This window comes from Dipodomys ordii, unplaced genomic scaffold (genome assembly GCF_000151885.1).
Source record: "Dipodomys ordii isolate 6190 unplaced genomic scaffold, Dord_2.0 Scaffold46, whole genome shotgun sequence".
NCBI lineage: Eukaryota > Metazoa > Chordata > Mammalia > Rodentia > Heteromyidae > Dipodomys > Dipodomys ordii.
Window position 1 is genome coordinate 10,003,733 of NW_012267262.1, and position 22,937 is coordinate 10,026,669.

The window sequence follows — 22,937 nt, forward strand, 5'->3', positions numbered from 1 at the left end:
TTTTTTCAACCTATTTAGACCTTTAGGACAAAAGGTTTTCTGGGGTTTTGTACCACATAATTACAGTTTTATGACCTACCATGTTATCTAGATTTTAAGACAACAAGTTTTCTGATGCTTTAAACCACATGATTACAATTTTCTGATATACATGTGCTAGTCATCTACAATCTTTTCTTTGCCTTTATTGTTTCTCCAGAGCCAAATGGTGGCATCTGGAAAGAGAAAACAAAAGAGTCCAGAGCTAGCCCTGTTGGGTCCATAGCTGGACCCTTCTATATTTCTGATATGCCACAGAAGACCTCAGCTGTTACAGTAGGGCTGACATCTAGTCCCAGCTGGCAGGTGATAGTGGAGCCCTTGCCCTTCACTTTATGCTCTGCTATCAATGTTTCTAAATCCTATTGTCTGCCAGATCTGTTAAGTGGGCAAAAGGTGAAGAAAATTGAGAAATAATATGTAAGAAAACAAGTCTTGTCCCTTGAGATAAATGGACAATAACTTTTGCCTTCCAGTCAAATCCAACTTTACATAGATAGCTTACCTGTGTGCATCAGAATTTTCATTTAAGAATATATTTTGTTCAGTTTTCAGCATGTAGTTTCTCTTCATATTAATTTCATTTCTCCACTACAGTTTGCCATTGAGCTGGCATAGTGACACTGTATAGATGTTGAATTTTTAGACATAACATGAATGTTTCATTTCCGTGTTTTGCAGAGTAAAGCAATTATTGCTCGTGTTAAAAATTTGTCAGATACAGTAGTTGGCCTGGAGTCTTTTATTGGCTCTGAAAGAGAAACCAACCCACTATATAAGGATTATCATGGTAAGTATCACCTTTATAAGAAGAGCTGCTTCAACCAGACATGAACTCACCTTTTATCTAGTCAAATATCTACAATCAAGTAGGGTGAATTATTCCTATACGTCAGTTGCATGTTTTCCATTCTGGCTAATATTTCACAGTATTTTATCATCTACCTATATTAAGACTGTGATAACTGATGACAGGAGTCAAACCCAAGGTCTCAGGCATGGCTTAGATGTTCATTTTGTTATCCCAATGGCTTAACTTGCCATGATATCAATTACACTTACTAGCTACATTTGAAATAAATGTTAATATTAATAATTGGAATATTTCTCATCTGAAATCCAATTTCTGAAGCCCTCTGAGATCTAAAATAATCTGATTCCAAACATTTCAAATAAGGGATAGTCAATGTTTAACACTTTAACAATATATAAAGTATTACAATTTATTCTATACAAAGCTAGCTGTGGGCAGTAAGATACATACTGGCCTGAGAGTGTAGCACAGTGGTTGAGTACTTGCCTAGCATGTACAAGGCCCCAGGTTCTATCCCTGTACTGCAAAGAGGAAGGAAAGAAGGGAGGGAGATAGGAAAGAAGGAGATAACTTTAAAGTAATATATAAACTAATAATCAGGCTTTTTCGTAGTGTTAGAAAATACTGACTATGAACAAAAGCTACTCTTTGCCTCTAGCTTGTTTATTTGACTAAATGGGCATATAGTATATATCCAAATTAACTATATATATGATTTATTTAATATATCATTTTCGCTATTGGAAAGGTCTATGAAGATTGACTATTTTTTAATTTATTGTTATCTGTTTTCTTTTAAAGCAATCTATGTGTTACCTTAAAAGTTATATATTATTTATCACTATTATTTATCCTATGAACTTAGTAAATGACATTTTATGTTAAAAAACGTTTAGATTAAAACATCTCAAACGTTGAAAGGCTATCATTCTTTGTGGAGAAGTTTCTGAATTAATAAATTGTTCCCCAGAGAATAATGAGTGATTCTAATAGCTAGTAAACTTGCTGTTGAAAAATGAAAGATCTGATAAAATAATTAAATCATTCTGTGAAGCCTACTTGTGTAATAATGGACTAAATAAGCACATGTAAAGTTAAAATTAGAAATGTATAAAAATAAAAGTATTATTTTTAATAAATGTATTTTACCAAACAAGTATATATGATATGCTATATATTTAAAGGCTACTTTCTTAATAACACTTTTTACATTATTTTATGTGTAAAAAATTCAGTAAGATAATTTCTTGAATTAATTTTGAAGTGGCAATTTCTAAGGTTAAACACCTGAAAGTCTCCACTTTTAAGCTAAAATTAATACATACATTACTAAGCAGTCAAATACATACCCAAACTTTGTAATAGAGTCTGGAATTTGTCTCCTCCCCACCCCCCAAAAAATTCTCATATTCAGGGATCAGTGTCCTTGGGATGTGATTTTTAAATATCAGCTGAGTCAGGCAGAAAGATGCACTGAAGAATCCTCTGTATCTTCATCTGTGGGAAATGACCCCTGGTTTTGTCAGAAACTGAATTAGCCTGTACAAAAGCCATCCAGTGCCCTTGTCAGAAAAAATTATCAAGTGTTTCTGTTGACAAGAGGCCAAAGCTCATGGTTTACCTAGCACTCTTACAAAGCTTAGAATGCCTACATAAAGGACTAACATGTAGAAATGAGTTTCTTGGGAAGGCATGGGGGTTAATGTTTGATCCTAGAATGTGCTCTGAAATGTAGTTTCCTTCAACGATTTCTTCAAGTCATTAATAAGATATAAAATGAAATAACTTTTTATTAGTGCTTCACTGATTATCACTAACCCATAAGCCTTGTTTTGCTGGCTGCTTACTGGTGCATTTAATAAAATAAAGATCACTCAATGGTGCCGTGGGCAGCATGCAAGGTGATAGCCATATTTGCTTACTGTAAATACAAGGGAAAAATCACACACAAACTGGTTGTAGTTTTGACAAGTACTAAGATCCCCCTTTACATCTGTACTTCTGTACCAAAGTGCAATTAGTTTTCTTCGCACAAGGATTTCTGTTTATCTTATTCTGCTTGATTACTTGAGTATAATCACACCATTTGCTTCATTGCTTCTGGTAGTAAGCTCCAGTTTTAAAAGGGGAGGATGCTTGTGTGTAAATTTACAGGATTTTTCTGTAAGACTCTTTAATTTATTCATCTGATGACTATGTTTAAATTTTTTTCTTTTAATTTCCTTTCCATAAGGTTTGATTCATATACGGCAGATTCCTCGGCTTAATAATTTGATTTGTGATGAATCAGATGTCAAAGACTTAGCTTTTAAATTAAAAAGGAAGCTATTCACCATTGAGGTAAGAGATTTTGTTTTAGTTTACATGTTTGAAGTATATGAAATCTTCCTCTTTTTTCTTTTTCTTTCCACTTTAATGAAATTCCTTGAACATGTTTCAGGCTAAATATTAAGTACTTTTATCACATAATATTTTTTACTTTTACTTTTATTTTAGTAGTTTCTTAATAGAATGGTTTGCTTTAAATATTAAAGTAAGCTTCAAACTTGCATGATAAATATGACATACATATTTCTAAAGCTGCCAGAAGTATGGTTAATTAAATGTTAATGAGCTGTACTTACTGTGTATAGAATATTAATTCTATCTACCTTTATGTACAGATAAGAAAAAAGCATTTTTATCTACATTCTAAAAGTATTTTTTCTGACTATTGGTGAAATTACCTTTCATTAAAGTAAAACTTAAAAACTAAAAATAAAGCTAATATAAAACTATTATTTGCACTTTGTTTTAAGAAAATTTTCTACAATATTTAAACTTTTTTGTGACCTTTATGCAAGAAATGAATAACAGAAAGTACCATATAAAAGATTCATTTCAACTTAATCTAACTAAAAAGCACATGAACTATTAAGCAATTAGAATTGATATATTTATTAACAAAGTAAATTTCAGAGTGATGGCTTTTGGGTGATGTGATAGTTATCAGTATAGTTGGCACAATTTTTTTTAACAAAGACATAAAACAGCCAAGCAGCCTTGACAAACCATTTTGTTTAATCTCTTTTCAAATGAAAAGCTCTTAAGCAGCCACTTGTCTTAACTGCTTGAAACCATAAAAAGAGAGAATTGCCACCAATAAATTAGCATATTTTTAACTTCATCACCAAATGATGGTCAATGTGGCTTGGCACTGCTTTGGTGTTTGGGACTTCACCCTTAAGTGACCACTTTGGCCCTTTTTTGACCCTCTGCCCTCTTTAAGCTGGCCACTTGATAAGGTAACTTAATGGTTCTCTCTCTTTTTCTCTTTGCCTTCACATTTGCAAGTAGCAGTAACCTATAAATCATTGTAAGGGCCCTATCCAGTGACAAATTAATGTGCCCTCCTCCTAATTAATGGTCATCAATGTCCTTAATTATCTAATCCTATTGAGAGCAGTTAATAGTTAATCAGGCAGGCAGTTCTTCCGAACAGGTCATCTCTGCAGGAGTGTTAGAAGTTTCTCATCTGAGGATACTCCCTTTAAAAGCCACTTAAAGCCAAAAGAGCAAGAGTGGAGAAATAGTGATTCCTGAGCTAATTTGCTTTCCTTCCCAAAAGAAACCAAAAGAAATGGGACTCAACACTGTAATTGTTCAGACATTGTTTCAGCTATTGTGACATAATACTGAGTACTTTACTATAATATTGCTTAAAATATTTAGAAAGATAAAGTCAGATTTTATGGCTACAAGGAATCATGCTTAATCATTTTCTATTCAGTTGAATTTATATTTTAAATGAAAGTTGTAAGATGTTTTTTCTCCATATGATATCCTTTTTCCAGAGTAAGTATTCTGAAAATGAAGTCTAAAGTATCACATAGATGAACCATACAAGTTAAGCAAGTAGTAGAAAAGGTATTGTGCCCAAGAAAAAAATAGTATGCTGCTATGAATCATTTATAACCTCTCACTTTCATTGGGAGTTGAGAGAGAAAGGTAGAGAGAGAGAAAGAAAGGACTTAAAGTCAAGTAGGACCTCTCCTTATTTTCAGTAGTTTTAGGTTCTAAGTGTAATTGTCAGAATGTACTTTATCATTGGAACAATCAAGAGATCTTATATTAACCACACAAGTTCCTGTTAGATTTTCTGTCTTCTTGCCACTATACTTAACTAAGACAACCCTTCTAATTGTCACCCTGTAGTTGGAAACAATATCAGAAAACAAAAGCAAACCGTTTTTTTTTAAAGAAGACTTCAGACTTGTAGGTGGGGAGAGGCAGGGAAAACTGGGAGAGAGCAAAGAAAGGGGTGACGTTGTCCATAAAGAAATATACTCATGGAAGTGACGCTGTGGCTCAAGTGGTAGAGCTCTAGCCTTGAGCTGAAGAGCTGAGGGACAGTACCAAGGCCCAAAGTTCAAGCCCCACAACTGACCAGAAAGAAAGAAAAGAAAAAAAGAAATATACTCATTACCTGACCATAACTATAACCCCACTGTATATATCACCTTTATAATGACAACAAAAAAGAATTTAGTACTGTTAATCAAACCTTTGACCTTTTTAGATTATTTAATCAATACAGATTTCAGAATTTTATAAATAGAAATACAAATGAAAGCCATTCTAATGAACTTGTTTATGCTATAATATTAAATTTAGTGACTAGAAAAAATATAAACTAAGAAATCAAACCTTGTAGAAGTACATGTAAGTATAATTAGACCATAATAATTGTTTAGTTCACCTAAGATTAAATGCTTTTAATAAAATATTCCACATTATAAGGTACATATCCAGACTGATAACACATCTTTGGTAGTATATTACGGAAACTAGAAAGAAGAGTAACAATAACCTGAAAGTAATTACTTCAATAATTCCTTTACTGAGGAAAAAAATTACCTATTAAGTGTCTGTATTTTAATATTAACAACAAAAGTTTTTAATGGCCTGGTGTATTTAAAAACTAAAATGTATTTTATACTACCCTACGACTGCCATATACCATTGACTCAGAATCTTATTTTCAGAAGCAAAAGGTGATTTGACAAGTAAAGCAGAAATAACTTTTCTGGTTCCATGTATAGTTATGTGTTCCATGCAGTTACAGTTTACTCTCAGTCTCATGGTCTATAAAGGGGACATGGTTGGAGACAAGCACACCTTTTATCCCTATTTTTAGGGTACCTCGTAAAACTAGTCACTAGTGTGAAAACTGACTACTTTTTTTTTACCAACAACTTATCAAGGACTTCAGACAGGTAGAAGAGTTTTATTATTCTGTGTCTTTAAGTGATTTGGAGAAGACAAAAGACTAATATTTTTTTTCCTTTGTGGAGTATGTATGGGTATTGTCCAATTCAAGTTGAAATAGTTATCAGAATAAACTACTACTAATGCATGTAACTATAAAGGTGTGTAAGTTAGCTCTTCTACAAAAACTATAGTAGATTCTTATCTATACTAATGACACTGAAATCCTGACATATACTCTACATAAATACCATTTACATAGCAGGTATAACATTTTGCTGAAGTTTTTGTAATAGAAAGTATAAGTCAAATTTTAAAGTATTCCAAATAATGTAAGCATAAATATGGCGATAAGCTACACTGGTCCAGGAACCCACACCCACATCCTTCATATGTCTAAAATTTGTGATTCAGATATATAGCTTCCCTTCTGAGCTAAAATACTGCTTGAACTTACATTGTCTCAATTTCTGTGTTTTTTTTCTTCTTCTTCTTTAATGTTGGGATAATCATTAGCTGGTTTTTTTTTCTCTGCATTATAATTAGGATATCATTACAATACATTTGGTAGGATTTGAAATGAGGCTACGATGACATCGTAGCTGTATTTGCATTTATGTTATTTTAGTTTGTATTTTTAGCATTTACAATCTACTACTATGATTTTTCTAAGAAAAGATAATGTATTATTGCAGTTGCAACATCTATAAGTTTATGATAAAGAGGATTCCTACTCATGTAGCTGTTTTTTAGCTCTGAGTTTTGGTATTTCTGAGTATAAGTCGGGTTTACATCAAAATTTATAAGACATGTACTCTTAAATACAAATATTCAATGTAAGAATGAACAATATTTTTACAGGCTTTAATTGGTCTAAGATTCATAATTATCATAAATAGTGTATCTATGTGTTTTACAGATAAATGAACATTGAATCTAAGTAAATATAGTTTACTCATAATTGTCTTTGACCTTTCACATCAGTTTTTTTTTTTTTTGCCGGTCATGGGGCCTGAACTCTGGGCCTGGGCGCTGTCCCTCAGCTCTTCAGCTCAAGGCTAGTGCTCTACCACTGGAGCCACAGCGCCACTTCCGGCTTTTTCTGTTTATGTGGTGCTGAGGAATCGAACCCAGGGCCTCATGCTTGCAAGACATGCACTCTACTGCTGAGCTACCTTCCCAGCCCCTCACATCAGTTTTAAGTACAGGACCTTACTAATTCTTCAGTCACCAAGAACTTTTTGTAACAAAATAAACAACAAGTGAATTTTTATTAGGAAGCTATTATTTTAATGCACTTACCTAAATAAATTTATTGTTAAGTATCAAGACCAGTGTCATAGGTACCACTTCTATGAATTCATTGTATAGCACTATTATAATCAGATATAACTCTACAACTATTTGGAATGTTTACATTTTAGAAAAGCATAAACTCTTACAAACTGCTAGTCATGCTGACAATGCTTAACAATTTGAGTTGTTGCATGCTATCTTTAGCTCTGTGTTTGCTTCCTTCTGCATTTATATTCTATAGTATTTCAACTTTTTTTAATAAGAGTTGGAGGGTAAATGTATGTTTAGTACATCTAGAGATGGAAAGAGGGTTAAGTTGCTTGTCATCTGTCTTGTTTAGAAGTCTTACTAAGTTGCAGCATAATAGGTCATGTATCTAATACCTATTTTCTGATAATAATGTCTTCTCCAAATATTGCACACAATTTTCTATATGGTCATGCTTTAAATATATTCAGTTTATTATCATATTCATATTTATACTTTTAATTCCTAAGTGATGTGGCCTTACAGCAGTGACCATTTGATTCTTATTATATATATTTCACATGCCATAGTGAACTTATCAAAATTGCATACCATCTCAAGGGGAACATAATTTTGAGACTCTGTCTAATCCTATTTCTTCCCACTTTGGAATCTTAATTAGAAAAGATAAGGAAAAAAAACATCATTTAACTAAATTATTGTCGTGAATCTGTAGCAAAAGGTATAATCCGCAATTGGGCCAATTAGTGAACCCCATAGTTTGCTGTGCTGCAGCGAACAATTTGATTAGATCTGACACCATCCTATTTCCCACTGTTGTTTTGCCAGGTATGATGATCAGACTTCAAAGAGCTTGAGGCATCAGCAGGGCAAGGTTTGGAGGCCAGCTTAGGTCCGGTTGTTAATCTCTCTGCTAAAACCACAGCAGCTCTCACACAAAACAAGCTTACACGACACAATCATGCGGTATTAAAGTTAGAGTTGAGTCATGCCAATTGCCTTTGATTTTTTGATGATTGACCAAAGATGGCTACATGACTAGACACATGCTAGAAATATACTGATTAGATTATTTCCCAAAATATTTGAAGTATGTTTCAGCTTCCTATATAAATGTTGTGAAAGCTTATTTCTTTTGATCACATCTTCCAGAGTAATGGTACTGCATCAGGGAATAATGAGTACTTCTCACTGCCATCCTGAACACCAAACTTTTTACTTACTACTTCATCTAAGTTTGTCTTTACACTAATAGTTCCTTATGGAGAATGTAAAAGGAAATTGTTTCTAAGTGGTAAGCTTTTTTAAAAACTATTAAGCACATTAAATAACATTTTTAAAATCAATTTTTCCTGAGTCATTTATGTTCACTGACAGTTTTTCTGAAATTTCTTTATAATTGTTTTCCATTTAAATGTTTGGTAAAGTGCCCTTTCCAGGATATGATTGCATAAGTGTTCTTCTCTCTGCATTCTGATTTGTTGAAATATTGCAGTAATAGTGACATGTTTCCATTCTGAGAAAAGCCTAGGGCTGCTTTAGTATTATTCCAAATGATTGAAACTGCCATCTTGCTGACTTTCCCTGGGGCAACACAAGGCCTGTTTGCTTTTGCATTCGTCTCACATACTTCCAGTAAGTTTGGCTGGCAGAATAGCATTGCTTCATTTAGTCAGGAAGAGTCAATTCATGTTTGCTTATAATAAGCCTTAAAGTTTCTGTACAGACATCAATGTCTAAGTTATTAAGCTTAGAACTAGTTAGGTTAAATGAATCCTATTTTTTAAGAAATACTTTTAGATGTCTCATAACTTTATATTAATAATTTACATATAAAAATCTTCATTCATGTCCAGTATTTCACATTGCACAATTTTATACTGATTCATAACTATATTTTACTTAGGAAATTTAAGGATACCATAATATATTTGAATAAAAAATGCTTGCTTGCACAAAGCAAGTCAAATATTAAGAATTTTGCTAATAGCTTTCAATTCATGAGTCTTGTATAAAGATAAATGGTACTGGTATCTTGATGAAAGCTACCTCCATGGAACTCTTACCTAAACTTTGAGACCAGCACTGTACAAGCACAGCATTGTTGGAACATGCAAACACACAAAGATCTCCTCTATTTCCTAAATTTTACACATGAACTTTTCTGTGTCTGTTCTATGGCTTGACTCCAGGAAAATTATATTGTAATAATTTAATTTTTTATCCTTCATAGATCTACTGTAGCAGAATTCACCCAGTTTATACAATACATTCTGAAACACTTCCTCCCACAGTGTGTCATTTATGTGTCAAAAGAAGATAGAAAAACAAAATGATGGCAGCTCACAGCTGTCCTATTTCCTCAGCTAAGCATACTTTTAAGTTTTACAAGATAAGAATATAGAGTGTATCCTGCAGTGTACCACAAATTCCAATATTTAATAAATGCGGTAGCCCTGAGCATTTTGCTACAGAGAGTACTTTTATACCCCAAACATTCCAAGTTCAGTCATTGCTGCATAGCAAATATGAAAATAAATGTTCATGCCTCTAGTCCTTTCAAGGCCTTTCCTGTCATTTGATTGTATGTTAACCACCCATTCTCTTCGTGGCGAAGATAGACTTAGTTATCTGAAGTATTATTTAACTTGTTCATCACACACCCTGTGTTATATTCTCAGTGTAACATTTCCATGTTACCATAATTGTTTATTAGTTGTTTTTATTTCTTTTAACCTCACTACTAAAATATCAGTTCCAAAATAGTAGTAATATAATTTGTCTTACTTGCAAAGAAATCATGAGATTGGGTGGGAAGGGCTCTATAAATACTTCTGGAGTTGTTAAAGGATTTTTGGGGAGGACTGTGGTGAGAGTTGGGGAGGATTTGGACGTGGGTCTTGAACTCAGGGAGGGCTGGGCACCTGTCCCTGAGCTTTTCTGCTTGAGGCTAGCGCTCTACACTTCGAGCTACTTCTGTTTTTTTAGGTGTTTAGTTGGTGATAAGAGTCTCATGGACTTTCCTGCCTAGCTGGCTTCAAATCACAGTAAAAGATTGTTTTTTAAAGTAACTTTGTAATAAGTTTCTTAGAAACAATTGTCATATGTATTATATTATGTGTCTATACATACACTGATATATTTAGTTCTTATTCTATCTTGCCAGGAGATTTTACATATTAACTATTACCCACATTTTAGTGTAAAGGAATCTTCCCAAACTAATACATATATAACCAGAATAAATCCAGATTTTCTGACTTCTTATGTAGAACCACACTAGAAAGCAATCATGTTCAAAAACTCTGTTCCTTGTTATTAATTTAGCAAAATTTTGTTAAGTGTTTATCCTGGCTTTTGAATAAATGCAAAGCACTTTATAGTATTATTTAATTAACATCAAACTACTATATGCCATTGTTATCTACATTTTCCAGTGAAGAAAGAGATAGTTCAGAAAGATCAAGCAACTTAACTTATTCAAACTAGAATGCAAATAACTGGCAAATCTGTTTTGTCCTTAAGTCTGAGCCCTTAATTTCTAGCTGCTAACATCCCAAGCTGAGCAATACATATCTTCAGTGTTCATTGTATACTTGGAGTATAATATTCAGCCAATGTGTAGCTTAAGTACCTAAGCAAGAAAGTTTCTGTGCTAACAAAGTCTCCAACTGTAAGTAGATTTTATTAATTTTAAATATATATGTATGGTATATATGTATGTGACACATATCATATGTGTATATACACATATATATACACACACACAGGTGTGTGAGAAGTTAAAAATTGTTCTTTTCAGGGGCTGGCAGCATGGCTCAAGTGGTAAAGCACCAACCTAGCAATGGCAAGCAGGGCTTTGAGTTCAATCCCTAGTAGTGCCAAAAAAAAAACGTATTATAGATAGCTAGTTCTAAATACTTATATTACCTGTATATGTCTATTCTTATGCTCATAGCAAACATTTCTGCTCTGGTTTTATAAAATGCATTATGAAATGTAGATTGTATTAATCATAGTTTCCTTATGGACCAGTATTTTATTTTATAGGTATACAAACATTCATATCTGTGATTATAGTAGGGTGACTATTGTTATTTTCATACTTTTACTTATGTATACTATCTGGTATGTATCTTATTATGGAAAATTAATTTTCAAAATAAAGGCATTCCTTAAAACACTGTTTTTAATTTATACTTTAATTTTATTGTCAGGCTGATGTGCATAGGGGTTTACAGTTACATAAGTAAGGTAGTAAGTACATTTCTGTCGAACTTATTACCCCTCCCTCATTTTTCTCCCACTTTTCCTCCCTTGCTCCCCCCCAAAGTTGTATAGATAATTTCCAACATATTGTCTTGTAAGTATCACTGTTGCATTGGGAATACTAGTTTTCATAAAATTTCTCAATTCTACTTAAAGCAGATGAAATATTCTATACAAAGGATTGTGGTTCCCCTAGTTTAGTCAACTTACTTTGATATAATTCAGAAATCTGCCAATGTTTTTATTACCATGTATTTAATAGCCCAAATTCTATATTTAAATGTTTTACAAATATGAATTTTCACTTAATTAGTTAATATGTTTATATTTTTCTAAATTATTTTATGTACTGCTTTGGAGCACCAAAGGTTATTGTGTGACTAAGGTATGTACAACTTATAATGGTTCACTAAATTCAATTTTTCAGATTCCTAATTTTTGTCACTTGTGTTATTATAATTGGGCCTGATGAAGGTTTGATTCATTCTTTAGGAAAATCTACTCTGTTCTTTTGCAGATATTGCATTAAAATTTCTCTGTAACATATTTAAACAAAATTAAAAAATCTTGTGATGGCAAAATACCTTGTTTTTTTGATGTACCTTACTAAAACATGTTTTCTGGTACAACACAATTGTATTCCTCTTTAAGAAATCATTACATTAAATATTGATTTGCAATTTTAAAAGGCAGAATTTGGAGACCAGAGACAGTGAGGTTTAATGAAAATGTCTTACATCTCACTAGTAAAGCAATTCTCTTATTTAACAAGGAATTAAAATATGGCAAGGTTATTACTGTCATAACTATATGCACAGTGGATGTTTTAAAGAGTAGCCAGTTCAGGTCCTTTGTATCTGGTATAAGTGAAGTTTGCTGAACTGTTTTGTCAGGTGCTGTCAAATCAACCCACCATTATTGTACAGAATCAAACTAAATCATTTTGGCATGAGCTTTTCAGAAATAAGAAGCCAATATTCAGGATTTAGTAGAAATGAGCATTGGCTTTCAGTTTTTGTAGACTGAAAAATATACTCATTCATAAACATGTTGAAGTATTTGTCTCTATAAATTATTGAAAACAGGTATTTAAAAGTCATTGCATCATATAAATAACACTTGAAACATATTTGACTACATGTTCTTTAGGTAGGATTGTGCACAGGATGTTTTCAAGTAGCAAACCCTCAAAATATGCAGTTATTTAGGAAAACTTTCCTATTATGAAAAGAGGTATATCAATTTTGAATGACATGACTATCTTTGTTTCCAAAGCCATGTTATAGTTGAGTTAAATTCTTAATTCTTTAATTAATGAATGGTTTGTTCATGTTCAAAAATTTTAATTCTTATATGACTAAAACTTATATAAAACTAAAAACTAAAAGCTTCATTTTCTTTATCAGTAGTTATTTTAGACATTAAAGAGTGGACTTTGATACTTTACATTTTTCATTTGCATGTTTTGGTTCAGGATGTTTTTAATTGCTAATTCTCTTCAATAATCTACAAAATGTTTACTGACTTTTACTTTAACCAGGTGTAGCACTTTTGATGAAATTAAAAGTTACTTGTAAATATTATAATAGGCTACTCATACATGATCTTCGTAAAGAGTCAGTGCTATTGCAGGAAATGGATTGCCCTATAAATAAATGGGTCAACTTATATTGAGTAAGCAAAAGAAAAGGCTAACACTAGTTTAATATTCTTATAAACAAATGGCTAAAATATTGGGCAAAACCCAGTATATTACTCCCACATTCTTGACATAAATAATTATAGAAATTTATTAAAATGTATAATTCTAAAGATAACTATATAATATATACATATCATTTGTTTATTTACATATATGAATCAAGTCTGAGTAAAACAAAACCTATGACATTGATAAGTATTCAATTTTCCTTTACCACTATCAGATTTCAAAATGGTAAAGATTTTTATAGTCCATTTTGCCTGCATTGAGGTTAAAATCTTGATGGGCATGAAAAAAGGAGTTAAGATTACATAGTGATTTATTTTTGTCATCTTTCATAACCTTTTGAATACTCTTAAGGGGGGAAATTGTGTTTAAGATAATGTATTAATAATCTCCTACTTTGAATAAACTTTGATTTTCTTAATATATTAAGTCTAAAGAATAAAACTGAAACTGATGATGAAAAGGAAATATTAAACTGGGTGCTCACGCCTGTAATACTATCTACCCAGGAGGCTGAGATCTGAGGATCCCACTTTGAAGCCAGCCCAGGCAAAAAAATCCATGAGACTCTTTATCTATTTATCTATTTATTCATTCATTCATTCATTTATATTGTGAAGGTGATATACAGAGGGGTTACAGTTACCTAAGTCAGGTAATGAGTACATTTTTAAATGTTTTTTATCGTAAAGATAGTGTACAGAGGGGTTATGCTAAGCGAAATGAACCCCAAGATAGATACACGACTGGTTTTATCTGTCTTGCTGTTGTTTTTAATGTATTTATAATGTACCATGTGATTTTTTTGTTTCTTTTGTATCTTCTTTCCCCATGATATAACCCCTGTTTTCACTATATGAGTACATTTCTTTTTGAACAATGTCACCCTTTCCCTTGCTTTCTCCCAGTTTTTTTCCCTCCCATCCCCACCCACAATTTATGTAGGTCATGAGTGTCATTGTAACATTTGTTCACCCTTTGTCGCACCCTTTCTGTTTCACCCCTTACCATCCCCAGAACATATAAACTTACAAACAAGATGAAAAGTGAAAAGCAAAAACCACTCTCTCATTTCCATTTAACCACTAAAACAAAACAGAAGTGGAGATTTAGCTAGCCTTCAGCACAAAAGTTCAGAGACAGCATCCAAATCCTGAGTTCAAGTCACAGAAATGGCAAAAAAGGAAAAAAAATATTTTCTTGTCTTCATAATAGTCTTTATAATTTCAATACTAATATACTATGTACATATTTAATAAGTAATAGTTTTTTTAGTTTCAAAAAATGAAATTATGGCCTGGAGGTATGTCTAAAGTGGTAAGTGCTGCAAAGCCCTGAGTTCAAACCTCCCCAAACTGAACTCAGTATTATATATTGAGTGAATGAATGGATGAATGAATGAACAAATATCCTCTTGACAGTGCTCAAAACATAGTAGTAGGTGTGACCATACAAATATCATTTCAATCTATATTGAATGGTCTAATGTTGCTAATCGTTTTTCATAGATGCTTAATATACTTCTCAAGTTTTGCATAGGAAAAGTAACCTTTATCAAATATAATGAGCTGTTATAGCTAAAATCAACTAGAACTATATCCATCAAAAATATCAGTCATGGGGATGGGAAGGTGGCTCAGTGGAAGTGCTTGCCTCACATGCATGAGGCCCTAGGTTCTATTCCTCAGCACCACATAAACAGAAAAAGCCAGAAGTGACACTATGGCTCAAGTGGTAGAACACCAGCCTTGAGCTGAAGAACTAAGAGAGCGCCCAGGCCCAGAGTTCAAGCCCTATGACCAACAACAACAAAAATATAAGTCATGGTATGTAATTGTGGTGCTGTCTAAATCAGGTTTATTGTCATTTTACGATCATTGAGAATTATTTTGAATACATCATCCTAAAAGATTCAATTAAAAACATTCTAACTTCATAAATATCATAATATCAATAATGACTTTCCAGTCTGGTGCCTTATGTGAACTATTAGATCCAGATTAGGTTTCTTATCTGAGTCTCCAGAGTAGACAAAAATCAGTACTAATTCCCCTTTTTTAAAGGAGCTGTACTTTCTAATCCTTTCAGATATAGTAGTTGCCTTTAATATTCCTACTATTCCATGCTAAATATAGTTGATTTTGTTGCTTATATTTTCTGATTTTAAAAGAAAATATGAAAGACTTGTGAAACATGAGCTATAATGGAGTAATTATATAAAATAGAGTTTGAATATGCCATTTTGGATAGTTTACAATTTTAATTTAAATATACTTTAACAGTACTTGTTAGTATACATGATGCTAATTTTAATCTAGTTCTTCAGTTTTATTTCTTGTAATTTTCTCCTGGTAAACCAACTTGAATTAGATAAAATTTAAATTAAGGAGACATATTCAAAATGAAAGCTTTGTAATTATAATTTATAACTGCATTTCCTTCAAATAACATATTGGCTTAACATAAAATTTGGTCAAAAACAATATATAGAAAAGCATTTTAAAAATATGTTCTATTCTTTAAAGGACTATAGTAGGAGCTTTTTTTTATTTTAACCTTAGCATGCAATTCTTCTCCTTTACTCACATGTATTTGAAATGCTCCATGTAAAATTAAATAAGCAAAGATCAGTTTAAATCCAACTGTACTCCTGTAGCTTTAGTGCATAAGTTAACCAGCTATAACCCATGGACCAATCACAACTCCACTGTATTTTAAAATAAACATTATTGTAATATAGTAAGACCTAATGGGTTTTCTCTATGGCTGATTTTATAATACAGTGAAATCTTATGTACTCCAAGGCCAAAATACTTAATTCCTGGTTATATACAAAGAAAACTTCTTACAAAGAACTCCTACTTTAGAGGGTGCTTCAGAGGAAATGCACTAAGAGAATTTCTAGTTAGAGGATATGATTTACAATGTTTAAAAAAGTTAAACTTTATTTGAAAGGTAGTCAATACACATGGTCAACTGATGTGTAATTTGCACTTGCACATATAATACAAATTGCTTTGAAAAATACCTAGATTTCTCAAACTGCATTAATATCACTTTAAGAAAATGTAATTTCATAAAAGGTGGAGATTGAAAGGGAGCTTAAAGTGCCTTCAAAGCCAGCTTCTTATTGTAAGTACATACTTTCCATCCAACATGTTTGGAATTATTTAAAATTCACTTTCTTAGAAGCACCCCATATCAGTCTCTGTAGATTATTTTAGATGCTAAAGAAATCTCCCATCCATTTGTCCTAATTTTGCTTTCTGAAGCCATACATAAATTGCTGTAATCTATACTATTACTACATTCATCATAAGTAGCAAATATATGAGGAATGATTATAATTTCTGGTATCTCTTTGTCCTTAGATTTGTATCTATTTTATTAAACATAAATCAAATTAACCATTTCATAGTGTTTATTACATAGAATCCTAATCATGAAACAGTTTTAATAACATCTGCAAAAGGGAACTTTTTCTCTACTTTTTATATAAGCTTCAGTTAGAAATATGAAAGTAATAGCTTTGAATTCTGAAGTAAAAATGCTTTATAAATTGTGGGTTTATATAATTTAAATATTAAAATTTAGTGGTTCTGTTGGTAGTAATTTTGAATACACAGATGACTTCTATGAAAAATATTTTTGAGCTTAAACTATAGTACTATTTTGTTATACAATAAATAAAACAAAATGTATCATTGAACTTCTAATAACAGAACGTTAAAAGGCAGTGGACATATTTCTAAGGAATATTGGTTTTAACAGAAATGTACTATCCTATATCTAAAACTGATAGTCAAATTAAAACAGTATATTTCAACTATCACTGTGAATCAAAATTTTGTTCTTATTTTTATTCTTTTAAAGCCTAGGAATGTCAGAGCAACAAGGTTATAGTGGAGCTTAAAATATAAGTATAGTGTTAAAAGTAATGTTGGTGCTGATGAGGTTATTTTTAAACCATAGGAAACTCAAGTTGGAATATTTTGGCATTTAGCTAAGAAATTTAAACATGAGGGCATTGTAATCTAAATTAAAATGCCTCATTTAAGTTAATGCACATTTGTATTTTTAAGTGAGTATGGAAGGATGAATGTTCTTGGCATTTGAAAAATATTTTTAAATCAAGTAAAACAAAATCCCATTCTAAATAAAGGTGTTTATAATGTAGCATAGAACCAGAGCTTGCATAAAACCTCACCAAAAAAAAGACTCAACTTAATGTTTTCAGCTTAATAAAAATGTTGTAAAAATACTTGTAAGCTTGAAAATCACACTAGCTATTCTTGTTTCAAATTCTGTTTAATATATTGTTCTGTATGATTTTATAATAAACAGATTACTCCTTGAACAGGAATTAAGAATAAAGCTGCCAGGAAGGGGTTTTGTTGTCAGAGTAGTTCCCGCCTCATGTTTTGTAAGAGATTTCATGGTCCCATTGTAAAGAGTAGATGATTTAAAACGTGTTCCCAAGATAAACTTTCCCATTGTCATTAATGAGGATGGATAATACTGAGTGACAAGTGCATTAGGAATGACACAGAAAGAGCTGTTAGATTTGTCAGAGCGTATCACTTCAGGCATTGACACTTCAGGACATTCTTTTTTGTGGATATTTAGTTGGGGAGGAGTTAGTCTGATTTAAAGATACCAAAGTTTGTGTGTGCTAATAGAATAATGTATTTTGCAGTTTATAGATATATATTGCCAGTGTTTATAAAATATTTGGAAAGTTATTTACATTATGTCTTTCTGCATTTTAAGTTTTTGGTTTTATTACATCTTTGTTTCTTCCTTAAAAAAGTTGTCAAATTGCATAATATTTGAATGTAAAGTAGTTCAACAAAACTATTTTCTCTTTTAAAAAGTGTTTTAAAAGAGATACTGATATTCACTTAGTTTTTTTGCTACCTTACTCCTTATTAGACTTACTGTACCTTACCTTGAGAATGATTGTAAAATAAGTAAAATATATTACATTATAGAAATATTTTAAATATCAATCAGCAAGCAATTAATAGTATATGATTTTTCTGGTATTCAGAGTATTTCTGAACTATAATATATGTCTCAGTTTTGATTTTGAATTTATGCAGCTGATTACTTTTTGCCCTGATTCAGCTTTCTTGTTACCAACCAGATTTTGTCTGTGTATGCCTTTTTGGCATTAATAATGACTAAGTCTCTGTTAACTTGAGTTCAAGATTTCCCAAGCAGCAATTTGGTGCTGGGATAAGCTATTTACTATGATGACATACCACTAATCTCTCTCAACCAAGCCACTCTATGACTGAAATTATATTTGACAGTTTACCTCTTCTTGAGGAGGCTGAGGTGAACATAGCTGCAGATTTTCCCTGAGAGGACTGGCAGATATTCCATATGTTAGGGAATGTCCTTTCATTCATGACATAGGACTTCAACTATGCTCAGACTTCAGCTATACTTTCTCTCTCTCTCTTATCTCTCCATTGCTCTTGCTCTTTCTCTCTTCTCTCTCCTAATTTATAACATTAGTACTTCTATATAGCATTTTATACAAAAGTATACTAGTAGATTAGCTATACTTTGTATAGTATTTCACACAAAGGTATGTGGTGAACACTTTCAGCCATTAAAAGTACTATATATATATATATATATATATATATATATATAAGATTAGCTTTGCAGTGTATTTAAAAATTGTAGTCATTTGAAATATACATATATATAATTTCTAAAATGTTCTTCTATTTATATACAACAAATATCAAATATTTCCTATTAGTATTTGGGTTCATAGAATTTACAATTCTTGGCCATCTCAATATTTTTATATTGTGAAGATATTTTTCAGAAGAATTTAATACTCTCACTTTAATATAAAAAAATCTTTCAGAGTAAATTTATTTAAGAGTAAAAAATAGGTTTTAAAAGAACAACATATTAAGTCAGGCATGGTGTCTCATGCCTATAATCCTAGCTACACAGGAGGCTGAGATCTGAGGATGTTGGTTCAAAGCCAGCCTGGGCAGGAAAGTCCATGAGATGCTTATCTCCAATAAACGTGTCAGAAAACCAGAAGTGGCACCGTGGCTCAAGTGGTAGAGTGCTAGCCTTGAACTGAAGAGCTGAGGGACAGCACCCAGGCCCACAGTTTAAGCCCTGTAACCAACAACAACAACAAAAAAAAAGAACAACAAAATTCCATTTTTAGCTTAATTACTATATTTATTGTTGTTATATAAGCTATGGAGACATATTATTTAAGAAAATAAGCTTATTTACTACCTTTCATCCTTTTTGTGAAAATAACTCTTCTTTGACATAAAAATATTATCAAACATTTTTAGATCACAAAAAAGAAGAAGTTAAAGCTCTTACTATTGATATTCTGGGAAGAGATGTCTGAAATAATTTTCAAGGGTGTATATGAAGGTTCACTAATCCAAATAGTATTTACAGACAGCATTGAAGAACAAATGAACACACACAATTTAAATTTAAATTATTTAAGTGAAGGCATTGGGATGCTAAAATAGTTTTTCATAGCCATATACAGAAAACTATTATAAAACAAAATCTTCAAGTGATTCTATCTAAACATGTTCAGATAGCGTGCAAAATTTGGCCCAAAGAGTTCTGTTAGGTCATCAGAACAAGTACTTAGTAAGTTTTTTGTTCTTAATTGTCCTTTACTTTTTCCTTTTTCTTTCTTTTCCTTTTTATGGTACTGAAAATTGACCTCAGTCACTCTATCGCTTGAGCCATGCTAACAGCCTCTTTTTCGTTAGTTATTTTCAACATAAGATCTACTTGTGTTTCCCTATGTCATTGGGAATGATAGGCACACACTACTGCATCCAGCCATTGTGTTTTCCCTGTAGCTTGGATAACAGACTTACAAACCTCAAGTGAATTTGATGTTTAACTTTTATACTTGTCAAGCTCTTGTATCACCAAATACCCAAGAAACAACTTAAACGAACAAAGATTTTTTTTTTTTTTTTGCTCACATTTTCAGAAGGTTCAGTCAGTCATAGAGGGAAGCATGGTGGAGTAGCTTCCATCATGGCAGACAGGAAGCAGGGATAAGTAACTTAGGAAGAAGCCTGAGGACACAAAAACTACTTCCTCTAACTAAGCCCAATCTCCTATTTTCACCACCTCCCAAAAATGCTATCATTATGACTTCATTCAGACAAGTCTTCATGATTTGATCATGCCATTAAAGGCAGCTTTAGAGGTTTGCTTTACTAATCTCCTAGCCATTTCTCCATTCAATAATGTTGACTATTAGTATAACCATTAGAATTACTTTTATGTTATCTAATAGGTATCACTGAGCCATATAACATTTTAGAACATCATCTAAAATACCCTGAAGACATCAAAATAAATTATTCTATATTTTAAATTTTTGGGGGGAGGGGTCCGGTCATGGGGCCTGAACTCTGGGCCTGGCCGCTGTCCCTCAGCTCTTCAGCTCAAGGCTAGCACTCTACCACTTGAGCCCCAGCGCCACTTCCGGCTTTTTTCTTTTTGCTTATGTGGTGCTGGGGAATCAAACCCAGTGCCTCAGGCATGCAAGGCAAGCGCTCTACCACTGAGCCACCTTCCCAGCCCTATATTTTAAATTTTTAAGTATGAACTTCTACCAATATTTAACTTCTACATAGTGTAATCCAGTCACATGTATTTATAAAGAAGTACTATCCACATTAATTACTAAACTATATAATCTATACTTGAAAAGTACTTGAATTTAAAAACTCTATACACTGATTCATAGTAGGCAGCTTTAACTGTATTCTGTATTTAAATTTTAGCAGTAAAATCAGTAATCCATTCATCTTTTCATATCATATAACTCCTCCCATCTAATTATATGATCATCATATGTTTTTATTGTAAGATGCATCTATTTCATTTTTCAAATAAAATTACTTACATTTTTCCCACAAGTATCTATTTTCTAATCAGAACAGTTGATAATACATTCTTTACAATAAATATTCCAAAACTTTTAAGTGATAATTACTGAATAGTTATAATTCAGAAAAGTAATTGCTTTATTTGGAAAGCAAAATTGGTTTATATTATATGTAGAAAACAAGCAAATTGTAATGATATTTAATGTTATACTTCAGTATGCTTTTTTCTATAGAGGTTTTTTGTTTTGTTTTGTTTGCCAGTTTAAGGCCTTGAGCATGATGCTTAGCTCTCACTCAACTTGTTGCTCACAGCTGGCATTTGAGCCACGCCTAAGGTCTAACTTTTTACTGTTTACTGGAAGTAGAGTCTAGGAGACTTTTCTGCTTCTACTGGGCTTGGAACCCTCGCCTTCTAGATCTCAGTGTCCTTAGAAGCCTGAACGAGTGATGCTCAGATCGTTTGAGTTTTAATATAATAGGATTTTTTAACACTTTTTTATACTTAAGCACCTACCTAAAGTGTGACCAGAAAGTAAGTTAGACAAAATTATCTTTAAAGATACTTTAACATCATCACATAGACAAAATTATTAGGCTTTTCAGACTATTTTTAATAAAATGATTGGCAACATTCAAATCACTTCCTTCTTCTGTAAATCAAGAAGTTTTTTCTACTATTACTTAAAATAATACCCTTTGAGTCAGTTATCATGAATTTACATTCATGCTCTGTATGTGTATATGAGAGAGAGAGAGAGAGAGAGAACCCTATAGGAGAACAGTGTAAGAAATCTGTCAGATTTTAATAACCTTACCTAGGACAGAACAATTTGTTATTTCAGTATAATGCATGATCTAATTCAGTACTTTTTATTTTTTATTTTTGCTTTATACACATAAACTTTAATTACACAGTGCCATTAAATCAGTGCTTTTTATTAAAAATAGATGTCCTTAAGCCAGGCACCAGTGGCTCACGCCTGTAATCATAGCTACTTAGGAGGCTGAGATCTGAGGATTAAGGTTCAAAGCCAGCCTGGGCAGGAAAGACAGTTTATCTCCAATAAACCACTCAGAAAACCAGAAGTGCCACTGTGGCTTAAGTGGTAGAGCGCTAGCCTTGATCTGAAGAGCTGAGGGACAGTACCCAGGCCCAGATTTCAAGCCCCACAAATGACAGAGAGAGAGACAGAGACAGAGGGAGAGCGACAGACAGAGGGAGAGAGACAGAGAGAGAGAGAGAGAATGTTCTTAATACCTAGTCTCTTACTGTCTCTTCCATTTCCATATCTCCCCTTGAACTGCAAGATGAATTTTGTCTTCAACTTTGATATCACTTCTAAAATGGCTTTCCTAACTCTTAAAGACTGTGTTTAGGTCATGCTCCAAAAGTATCTTGTAAAGTAACTCTTTTAGCACCAATATATAATAATTAGCTTAAACTTTCTGTTCATTGATGTATCCACAGTACCAAACACAAAAGCTCTCACATAATATATAAATAGTTGCTAAATAAATGAAATCTATTAATATATTAATTTCTCCTAAATACCTGATTACCTCTTTAACCAGCTCTGTATATGAATCTGGGTTGTCTGCTCTTTAGGAAGAAAAACATTAGTAATCCTATCCTTAACTAAACTGTTTAAATTTT

The 22,937-nt window shown here is 32.2% G+C and overlaps 1 protein-coding gene across 1 annotated transcript in view; it reads left to right on the forward strand.

Annotated features, from left to right (window-relative positions):
- Elp4 (elongator acetyltransferase complex subunit 4) overlaps window positions 1-22,937 on the forward strand; it is a 167,787-nt gene that overhangs the window by 69,169 nt on the left and 75,681 nt on the right. The window contains exons 8-9 of the mRNA XM_013019520.1: window positions 721-829; window positions 3,087-3,193. Of these exons, the coding sequence (XP_012874974.1) occupies window positions 721-829; window positions 3,087-3,193 (216 nt within the window). The remainder of the gene's footprint in view (window positions 1-720; window positions 830-3,086; window positions 3,194-22,937) is intronic.